The sequence below is a fragment of the Monopterus albus genome, unplaced genomic scaffold (genome assembly GCF_001952655.1).
Source record: "Monopterus albus unplaced genomic scaffold, M_albus_1.0 scaffold227.1, whole genome shotgun sequence".
Classification (NCBI taxonomy): domain Eukaryota; kingdom Metazoa; phylum Chordata; class Actinopteri; order Synbranchiformes; family Synbranchidae; genus Monopterus; species Monopterus albus.
The window spans coordinates 265,667-276,651 of record NW_018128107.1 but is presented as its reverse complement, the minus strand read 5'-3'; the positions used below and the strand labels follow the sequence as shown (position 1 = coordinate 276,651).

General features: G+C 42.7%; 1 protein-coding gene across 3 annotated transcripts in view; it reads right to left on the bottom strand.

Moving 5' to 3' along the window:
* prkcab (protein kinase C, alpha, b) overlaps positions 1–10,985 on the bottom strand; it is a 93,454-nt gene that overhangs the window by 26,875 nt on the left and 55,594 nt on the right. For all 3 annotated transcript variants that reach the window (XM_020619852.1, XM_020619849.1, XM_020619851.1), the window contains exons 4-5: positions 6,431–6,542; positions 4,770–4,898 (exon numbers count right to left, since the gene is read on the bottom strand). In XM_020619852.1, the coding sequence (XP_020475508.1) occupies positions 4,770–4,898; positions 6,431–6,443 (142 nt within the window). In that variant the 5' untranslated portion in view covers positions 6,444–6,542. The remainder of the gene's footprint in view (positions 1–4,769; positions 4,899–6,430; positions 6,543–10,985) is intronic.

Here is a 10,985-nt window from a genome sequence, read left to right as displayed (position 1 = left end):
TGGCAGCGTTAAAGGCATCAGTCACCTCCATGGCAACACAGCCGCCAAACAATGCCAAAGCAACTTCAACAAGCCTGTAAAAGCACAAATGAGGCAACACACTCACACAGACAGACTCAATGCATATGTATTGTATGCCACAGAAGAGTGTGTGCAAGTGACACACAGGAATTTGACTTCTACACATCCCTCTCTTTTATACACACACACACACATACACACACACACACACACACACACACACACACACACACATAAAACATCATCAGCAGCAGTGATCAAGGACCATCTCTGATCTGTTGTTGCTTAGATACAACAAGAGCTGCTAGTCTTGTGTATCCTCCTCGCTCCTTGCGAGCGAGTCACAAATAAAATTAGAGAGCGTGTGTCTATGCCTTCCTGCGTGTGTATGTTTTGTGTTTATCACTCGTTTGGAGTAAAACAACAATTATACAGACAGAAGAATCAGATGTACAGTATATTAAGGTTCTGTTAGCGGGATTAGAAACTTCAGCAAATACACTGAAACTGTTGTTTACATTCTGCAAACATGCATCACTGAAGAAGCAAAACTATCACAGGGCATCCACTCTGCAACTATTGTGCACTAGTGCAGCAGCCACAAATGTTCTGACTTTACAAAAGTAACAGCACAACACAATATTAAAAGCTGTAGCACTTAGCTGACACTTTTAGAGCCTGGGTCCTTTGCAGTTTAGAGATAATGAATGACAAAGTTCAAGTTTGTTCTTTTCCAAAAGGGTTATTTAGTGTGTTTTATCCCAGATCATTTCTCTAAAGTGCTGGGTGTTATTCCATGCACTTAATGCAAATCAGAACAACTGAACACAACATTTGAAATACACTAGTTGTTCTCTGCCAGTCTGAAATTAAACTGGACTTTGCAACAAATTTTCAGCGATCTATTTCCTATTATATCCATTATACTGAGGGAAACAAAGCCCATGAAACACACACAAACTATCCTTGCTACCATTATCTCCTGTATCTCAACTGAATGCCTGCATAATAAAAAATATGCCACAGCTAAAAAAGACATCATCTGGATCCTGATGTGGGTGCGTGTGAGGCTACGCTGGGTCAAATGTGTAATCTCCGGAAAAGGCTTTGAAATTCAAATATGTTGTTGCATAACAATGCATTGTGCAACCAATGAATGCCTGATAATCTGGGGAGGAAGGCTGGATGGAGCCCTGCTGTGCGGTGTCAGGGATCTGAACACAAACATCACACACGCTGGACGGAACGGGAGAACCGAAGGGAAGTTAAGATTTCTATTTCTGCTTGAGGCCATTTTAAGGAAGTGTTTATGGAAATTCAGTGAAGACCAGGATTTAGAAGGAAATGATTCTCTTCAGTGAGACACGAGTGGTGCTTTGTATTTTTGCAAAACCTACACTGCTGTAAAACTACATTTTTAGTATTTAATGCTTTTTTCAGCAAGAAAAGCAGTGTTGGAAAGTAACTAAGTACATTTACTCAAATGCGGTACTTAAGTACAATTTTGATGCATCTGTACTTTACTAGAGTATTTTCATTTTGTGCTACTTCATATTTTGACTTCACAACATTTTAGAAGGAAATACTGTAGTGTTTACTTTTCAGAACCAGATTAATATAAAAAATGACAGTACAATCATCAGTCTTTATTACTCTCTGGTGGGAAACTGACAAGCTACCCAGCAGTATGTAAAGTACTTCATATTAATAAGGTAGTTAACATTAGCTCCCTCTTTATCAGCTGCAACATTAAAAGTAAAACATAATTATAATTCAATAATACGATATACATTCAAATTAAATGTGTCACAACTACATTACAGTGTTATAATGCCTTTTTCTAATTATGAATGCTAAAGGAGAGTTAAAATAAGATGTTACTGATCTGTATGATTAATATACATAAACACAACAATAATTATCTGTATACAAACAGTATGTACAACTGTAAAACTTTAGATTTGTGAGAATAAAATGCCTAATATCAGAAAGTAAAACTACAGTAAACTGTATTACACAGTGCTATGACTTGCATCAGTGGAGAAAAAAAAAACTATTCTTGTTCAACTGTGCTTTAAACCTGAGGCAAGCATGTCAAGAATATCGAAATCTCATCCAGAATAAACCACTGCGTGCTCACTCTGGCCAGATCCTCAGATGCCCTGTGTGTGTGTGTGTAGGCAGGTTACGAAGGGATGCTTGCATGTTTGCCTTTTCTTAAAACACAGTAAATGTCGGCTCATGGCCATGGGTTATTTACAGTATGTTACTTGTGCTACAAGAGGCAATGATCAGGGGAGAGGAGTAGGAGAAGGAAGAAAAGCAAGATGGGGTACGAGGGAAAAAAAGTAAGCAATCCAAACAAGGCAAAAGGAAGAGGATATAGAAGAGGGAATGAAACATTAGAGCCAAAAAAAGGTGGGGTGGGGGGGATCACTCGAATGAACAGTTATTTCAACTGGCTGAAAAAGAGAGAATGACAGATGCTGATGTCTTATCGAGGAAGGAACAGATAAGAGAAGATAACGGCACGGAGAGGCAAAATGGGAGTGTGTGTGATAGACAGAGAGAGCGAGAGAGAGTCTGGGAGATGTGTCTGCTTTCTTGGTTGGAAAGATTCAATCAAGTTCACACTGCTGCGGTGAACCACAAAGGCACTTCTCTGTTGGAGCCAGAGGGGAGCCGGAGAACGAGCAGGGGCTGCACTGTTCAGACCGCTGCCATTAGAGAAGAGAGGGGAAAAAACAAACACACACTTGGTCTGCCTTCTCTCTCTCTTGAATTCTTCTCACTATTGATCTCCATCTTCTTTTCTCTTTCTCCTACACAAAATCTGCCAATCACAGCTCTAGCTCTGTCTCAACTGGGCCGTCATTTTCATCTTTACTGTCCTTTTAATTGACCAGGATCCTTGGAATTTAATGAGCAGCGCCTATTTATTTTTCACTGACTACAGTTCAAATAAACAGCTGTATGATCAAGGAAAAGTAGACGCAGAAGTCCAGAGTTGCTTTGTCTTTATATGTCAGGCACCACATATTCCAGGAGCAGGTGCTGCAGAGCAAACTGTCATATGTTCCTTGAAGTTGATACAGTGTGAAGTGTCAGCAACACTTTCATAAACACAAAGAAACTGGTGGGTGTTTTAGTGTGCATACATATAAAATCAAGGACAACATGGGCATCAATTTGATATGGTAACAGCCGAGTCTTCCACTCCCCTCTGTGAATGGTCAGTTTCTGATCTGCACAATCTGAAAAGGGCTTATGAGACCGCTGCTGTCAACTTCACCTCATTACGGTTGTCACCATCCACAGACAGATAGATGCAAAAGAGACGTACAACAGAATGTATCTGTCACTGTTTTGCAGGGTCTCAGACCTTGTTCGGCAGTAAAACAAGCAAAACAGCAGGATGTGCAGCAGCACAAATAAACAGACTGCGTAATAAACCGAAAAGCAGTGCAAGCAGCCCGAACAAATTATTCAGTACTGCTGCAAATGCAGCTTTTTCCCCACTCCCTAATGTATGTCTTGCCATTTGGAAGACTGTACACAAACAAACATTTTTATGAAAGCAATTTATTTCCTAGTCAATCACATCTGCTTCTCTGCTCCTGCTGTAGCTGCAGGTTATTCCTGGGTGATCCCCACTGAGTTAAAACACATTATTGGCCTCAGCAATCACAGTCCCTGACCCAGTGCCGTCTCGCCACACTCCTGCGTGAGCGTGTGTATGGCAAAGTGAGAGGTTGTGGAAGTGACCCAGCAGTCATTTCTCACCCTGCCAAATGGGTTTAACACCGAAGGGCTCTCGACTCCAGGTGCTGCTCTTGACTGACAGGATAATTTAGAGGTGTTATGATGGTTACGAAGGAATGCATGACTTCGTTTTTATGCCGAGACAGACGCACACTTCATTGTTTTTAAAGCTTCTATTTTCTTTTCTTGGAAGTCACAGTTGCAGATTCAAAAGAAGTCTGATTTCCTGTTATTTCAGGTAAAACTCTGATTTGTTCCATCATTTTCTCACAAACTGTAATGTAGTGTATTAGGAGAACTGGATACTCTATTCCAAAATGGCGACCCATTCCTGCCCATGTGTATACAATATACCTTATGAATGTTTTCAGCCTCCTGCGTTTTCCTAGAAAATAAGCACATTAGCAGCGATTAACTTCACCTGAACACAGAAAGTATACCCTCACACTGGCTACGTGCTTCTTAATCAAACTGATTTTTGCAAAATTATCACAAACATATTGTAAACAGGGTGGCACAGCTTTTGCCTCACAGTAAGAAAGTTCCGGGTTTGAGTCCTGGTCGACCCGGGGCCTTTCTTTGCAGGGTTTGCATGTTCTCCCTGTGCCTGCGTGGGTTCTCTCCGGGTACTCCGGCTTCCTCCCACAGCCCAAAGACATGCAGCTTAGGTTGACTGGCGACTCTAAATTGCCCGTAGGATTGAGTGTTAAGTGTGTGTGGTTGTCTGTCTACATGTCAGCCCTGTGACCTATCCAGGGTGGACCCCGCCGCTCGCCCAAAAGTCAGCAGGGATAGTCTCCAGCCTCCCCCCGCCACCCTATTCAGGAATAAGTGGTATAGATATTGTAAACAATCACTACGCTGTCCAACTCTAGAATAGCTACTTCAAATAAAATGAAAGTGCAGTAAAGCACACTGCAGGTTAAGGCAAGATTCTCACCGAGTGACCACAACTGGCAAGTTTCTGACTAAAAACTAAAACCAACCTGTGATATGTAGTCTGTCACCGCTGACCTCAATCTTGAGGAAGAGGCGACCCCGACGCTCTGTGTGGTCTGTCCCACACAGGCTTGGCACGTTGACAACACACTGCTTGTGCACATTCATGTCGCAGGCTAAAAACAGACAAAACAGAGAGAGTGTTGAGATTATCTGCAGAGGAATTTTTAAAAATCCATTTTAAAGCCTGGAGTCCTGTGCGTTATCCTGGATTAGTCTTGTTAAAGTAATGGCACTAAGTTTTTTGCACTCAGTAATGTGACCTAATGTGGCAAAAGATTTTTTTATTCTCACCAAATACAGAAACGTCTGATTTAGGTAACAGCTGTAATCAAAGAGCTTTTCTCCAGGGTGCTGTCTAGCACTGAAATATCAATAAATAACTTAGAGATGCTATAATCACTACAAGCAGATGAGATCACCATCCAGTGGACTAACAACCTCCACAACATCCCACTGAGTTGCACATTGTGAATAATGTACTGAATTTTGGTACAAACTCAGAGGATATAGTGCTGTTCCTTCAGCACATGTGGGGTTACTTGGCGTGAATGTTAGAGGAAGCACTATAAGGGAAAGTGGAAATGTAAAGATTCCCTTTGTCATCAAGTAAGAGAGCTTATGGGGAATGTGATCATAATTTTGGTTCCTGAATATGCGAAGAAGCACCTCAGCTCCATCAGATGTGTGCTGGTGATGGCAGCCATGGAAGTCTGTGTGCAGTCCTGTACATAAACATTACCCCTTGACAATACTCAAACGAGAAAGCGAATAATTAGTCTTTAATTAAAACATCTGGATTGTTTGTTTGTGACTCTTTCCTGTGCTCTCACACATACTTTGACAATGATGAGAGTTGTTCTCTTCCCTCTAATTTGCTCTCTGTCCCTTCCTGCCCTCTAACTTTCTCTCCCTTTCCTCCCCTCTGTATTTTGTGTCCTCCTCCTCTCTCTTTCTGCTCTCTTCTAATCAACCATCCCTGCTCCTGCTCCTCTTCCTCTGTCCACCAGGCAAGCCTGTCAGGCCGTCGTGCTGGGAGGAGACAAGGAGAGATAAGAGATGGGAAGGCAGCTCATAACGGCAATGTCCTCCCTGCATCAATTTATTCTGGTGTGCACCCATTACCATCTGCAATGAGGCTGCCACCAGAGACCCACAGATGGATAGACAGAGTAAGAGGAAGAGAGAGGGTGAGAGGGTGATGGATGTGGAGACTGGAGGTGAAGAGGTACAGTGAGGGATACAAAGGAGGGGAGACGTGAGAGAAACAATATAAAAGGGAAACAAAAAGCTGGTACAGAGGAAAAAAGAGGAGGGATGATATGTGGGAGAAAGGAAGAATAATGGGTATAGCAAAGGAGAAAGAAAGAAGTGGGAGGAAAAGGAGAATAAAATGAAAACAAAATACAGTGCAGGATGGGGTCTTACAAAGAGAGAAGGGAAGAGGATACAGGAGTGTGGGTGGAAAGAATGGGAGCGCGGAGAGGACTCAGCAGGGCGGGACTGTGAATTCTGCCTGGGCTGCAGATGTGGCTCGGTGTAGCACCGTACCAGTCTATTCCCATCTGTTTTCATTAGGGCCGGCTCTAGGATGGAAACCAGCACAGCATATTGGACACAGGTGCACACAGACAGGGAATGTACTCACTGTCACATTTCATCCCTTGGTGGATGAGGCCATACAGTAGCGAACCACAGTGGTCACAGAAGGTCGGACTGCCGTACGAGTGGATCTTGAACTTGTGCTTGCTTCTGGGGTCCTGCGCAACAAAGATGGAGAGAAAAAATATTTTGCAACCGATGGTAGTCTGGGTGGCAGTGTGGTGTAGTGGGTTAGCATCAGAGCAAGAAGGTTCTGGGTGCCTGTGTGGGTTTCCTCCGGGTGCTCCGACTTCCTCCCGCTTCCAAAACCATGCAGGTTCACATGAATGTAAGAAGTCCGCCATTTATCCCGCTGGGCAATTCTTCTTTACCCATAAAAGGCTACATGTTACTTCTCAAAGGGAAAAATTAAGTAAAGATCTTTCACTTCTTGTTGTTTAAAAGAACTCAAAGATTCAGAAGACACAATAGGTGGTAAGAGAAAGCTCTGGTGGTTCAGTTGTAACAATACAAGAAAATAAAGGTTGATCATGATGTAAGGGTCTTTGCAACATTCCTGTTAAAGTGAGTGTAAAGGACCTTTCTTACAACATGTTCACCACTTTAATGAGTACATATGGTAGCTGGGATTTAGCTGTATGATTTGCAAGTCATGCTTACTTAGACCTGATACATCCTATCCATCATATCATCGGTGGAAGAGAACAAAGAAAGACAGAGAGAAACATCCAGATGGAATGGAAAAGTCAGGCCGTTGTCAGAGCGTGGGAACATGCAAGGCACAAATACACACCGCACAGCCTATGGTGCCAATAGCAGCGTAACTGAGCAACTGTTTATCTTGGCTGGAACATCTGGCACTGAAGCCGAGTTAAAATCAAGCTAATGTGCAACTGGGGATTGATGCTCTGATAGGTTTCCAAGAAAACAGGCAGGACACTAGGAAGAGAGTGATTATATAAAGTTTTGTAATGTTTTCTGCAACAAGTATACACATGTGGTTCCACTCGTTGGACACTGATTCATATATTTTCCGGTCAGTATTGCGAAAACCAAGATTAAAGCAAATAAGAGTGGATAAACCCCCGCTGACATTGCCTCCATCATGGTGAAATGTGTCAGAATGGCTGCATGTGTAATTATACAGGCCACTGACTGCATCATTGAGAAGTGTCCCTTTGCCACAGACATAAACATGCTAAATCAAGCAAAAAACATAACGACAGCAGGACAGTGAGAAAGAAATGGCAACAGAGAGCCAGAGAGGGAAGGTCTGTGAATGAAAAAGGAGAAAGGTTGTGATTGGCTTTGGGAAATTATTCAGTGGTGTGAAGGTCCCGGAAAAGTCTAATTAACATGTTCTCCTTTTAGTAAGCTTTCCCATTTCTGCTCCTTTCGTCTGCCCTTTCCTGGAGGCTTTTTCTTGGGAGCAAAAACAAAAAACAAAACAAAACAAAACGACAGATGGCATGGTGGTCATGCCTCTTGTGTCCCGAGTCTTCTCTTCTGGGTCTTCCTACTTTGGCAACCAATTTTCGCCTCCTTACTATATAAACATTCATTCTTTGCAGGTTTTCAATTGTGGGAACACTGAATTTATCTTAAAAGAGCCTTGTTGAATGAAAAGCAAACACCAGGGACTCAGGCAGCCACAGAGGAGATCTCCTAACTCTCTCTTTTTTTTTTTCTTCTTCTTTGACGTTATCAGTCCTGTTTCTCGTTCCCCTCACCTCCAAGGCTCAGGACAGCGAGCCCTGGATGTTTCTTGCTTTTATGGCAAGCTTTCTCTCCTCTCTCTCATGTTTGTTTATATGTTTTCTCTGTTACTGGCTCTTTGTCTGTATTCCCCCATGGTCTCGGGAGGCATGGGTACCTTTAAAATAAAAGCCTGCGCACTTGACTCAGTGCAGCCCACTGCAGGAAGAGGCAGGTTGTGAAAACATAATCTGTTCAGTCCCCTGGGCTCTTGCATGTGTGTGTTTGCGCATATCTGTATTCTGACCTCTGGGCCTTCTCAGAGCCTTGTGCTGGTGGAAGAAAAGCACAGATGCACATTACACCAAAAGTTGAACAACACAGATAACGCTCCTTTGTCTCTCTGTCTCACCTGTTCTGGCCCAAAATGATCCATCTCTCTCTTTGCTCTCAAAGCACTGAATGATGAATACAAAAACAGCAACACAGCAAAGTAACAGCACCAACATAACATTGTAGTTAAACCAAAAGCTCTCTGGCTTCTTTGAGGCAGGACTAACTGCAACACTGTGGTATGGGACTGCACAGTGATTAACAAGGGTGTTCTTATATGTTTGCAAGGTCAATACAGTACATGTAAACTGGTGACACCTTGCTAAAACTTTAAGCAACATTCCCCTTAAACACACAGACATTTGTGAGTGCTTCCCCGAGCTTTATGGGAATTCAGTAGAGTTCTACTTGCCCATTTATTTCTTTGTTTTGATTATGTATCAAACGTAATAATATGCATAATATTAAATGTGCAAACACTTGAAGAGGCAGAGCACTTGGCAGCTCTCATTGCAGCCCACACTGCCACAATAAATTGCTTGGTCAAGTGAACACATGGTGGTATGTACAGTATTTTTGATTTCTTCCAGCAGAGGGCCCATTCTGCATTGTGTCGATACAGTGCAAACAGCCTGAATATATATTTGAAACTGTCAGGGCGGCATCATCAGAGGTTTTCTAATGAAAGTTTACAAAGAACAACTGAGGCCTTTGACACTGAAACAAAGACTAGGCTTAGTTTTTTGATCCATGTGCCTAGTAAAAATGCACCGTGAGCCATATATGAGTGAAACGCTGAGGAGCTGAGAGTAGACTGAAGGAAACTCATCCTTGCTATTGTCTTGCCAGTTTCCATAGATGCCTGTGCAAACATGCGTGCACACAGAAAGCCCACAAAGCGTGCCCTTTAGGTTTGTTACATGGGATGTGTTTATCTCCTGTGCAGTCTTTGTTGTTGCTGAAGTGATGCCTGTTACAAGAAGCATGACTCACGGTCAAATATGCAAAAAGTGTAGTCATGGAGCTGAAGCACTGGCAAATAAACATAAGTAAAAGCGCTTACAAAATAGATTTAATAGAATACCATCATCCATGAGTGTGCATCTAAAAACTGAATTTATAACCAGCTTGAAAGGTCAGTTTCAGCCTGTATCTATCAAACATTCTCTCAGGCTGTTTAAATATTGGACTTCATGCAAGGCTAGGCAAAAATGCTGGCAGACAAACGTCAACACCCTCAGACAGAGCTGCTGAGGCAGAACCAGGAGGGAAGCTGGGTTTCAGCGAAGCAAGATAATGCTGCTGCTGGATTCCTCGGAGCGTAACAAGGGCCACGTCAAGCAGAAGAAGAAGTCAGCGATCAGAGCAGAGTGACAATGAGTCAAACATGGGTCCTTCTAATTATAGTCAGGCACTGGCATTGATCGCCACGGATGTAATAATATATAATTACTAATTGTGAATTGTCGCCATAAAAAGTAAAGGGGAGAGCGAGAGTGATTCATGTCTGGGGTTAACTGGCTAACAGACAACCCTTCACATGTGCTTCATACAAACTGCTACAAAGAGAAAAGCGTAATTGCCCCTTATGATCTTTTATAAGCAAAAGCATTTTTCATTCTGTGATCTTCATCCTTGTTTGATATATGATTATGATGAATGGCATCCTCACTACTGACAAGTCCCTAAGCAGCACTCTGGAGCTCTCCAGGGTCACAGGAAAAGGAAAAAGAAATGAATATTTGCCTACAGGGAGCAATAAAATGCACTTTAGTATGGAAACACACATACCTATCCCCAACTTAAAGATGCCCTGTGGAGTTTTCTGGCAAACAAATAAAAGTTATGTTTACATTGAACAATTCTCACCACAACTCACTGTATATATCATTGAGCTCAAACAAACACGCAGAATGTTTTTGTTCCTCATAAAACACTTGCAAAGTGAATTTTTGGAAAGTTTGCATGCATTCTTTACATCCACGTTCCCAGGCTTTCAGTTTTCTTCACTGGCTTTGTTCGCATATCTCTATGGCTCATTGTGTGGTACTGCCACCAACGCAGTGCTCCACAGTGCTACAAGTGGTCAACATCTCCACACGGCGCCTTTAATTCCTACACTTAGTGATTTTACACCAGGACACACAAAACCAGCCCAATAATGGCCCACTCATTAGACATGGGGCATTAGAAATTGTTGTTATCCCAGGAAGTGATGTGGAGTGGAAGACAGCTGACGCAGGACCACATCATTCTTCAGTGCCCCCCCCCAAAAAAAAGGTGACGCAACAAAGGAACGATGTTGCTGTTTCTGTTAGGTGGAACAATTAAGTCGGTCCCTGGAAACTTGCTGGTCGTTCAGACTCGCTGATCTGACATCAAATCCACACACAATAATTAGGCTACACAAAATAACACAGAGTAGAAGCACATGCACATGTCCCAACCCGTCACGTTACAGACATTACTTACAAACTCAGACCGCTGCGCGTCAGTTCTGCATGCTGCAGTCACGATGCGGCTCACGTTAAAGAGTGGAAATGGTACGATCCGCTTTAGGGCTGTGTGAGATC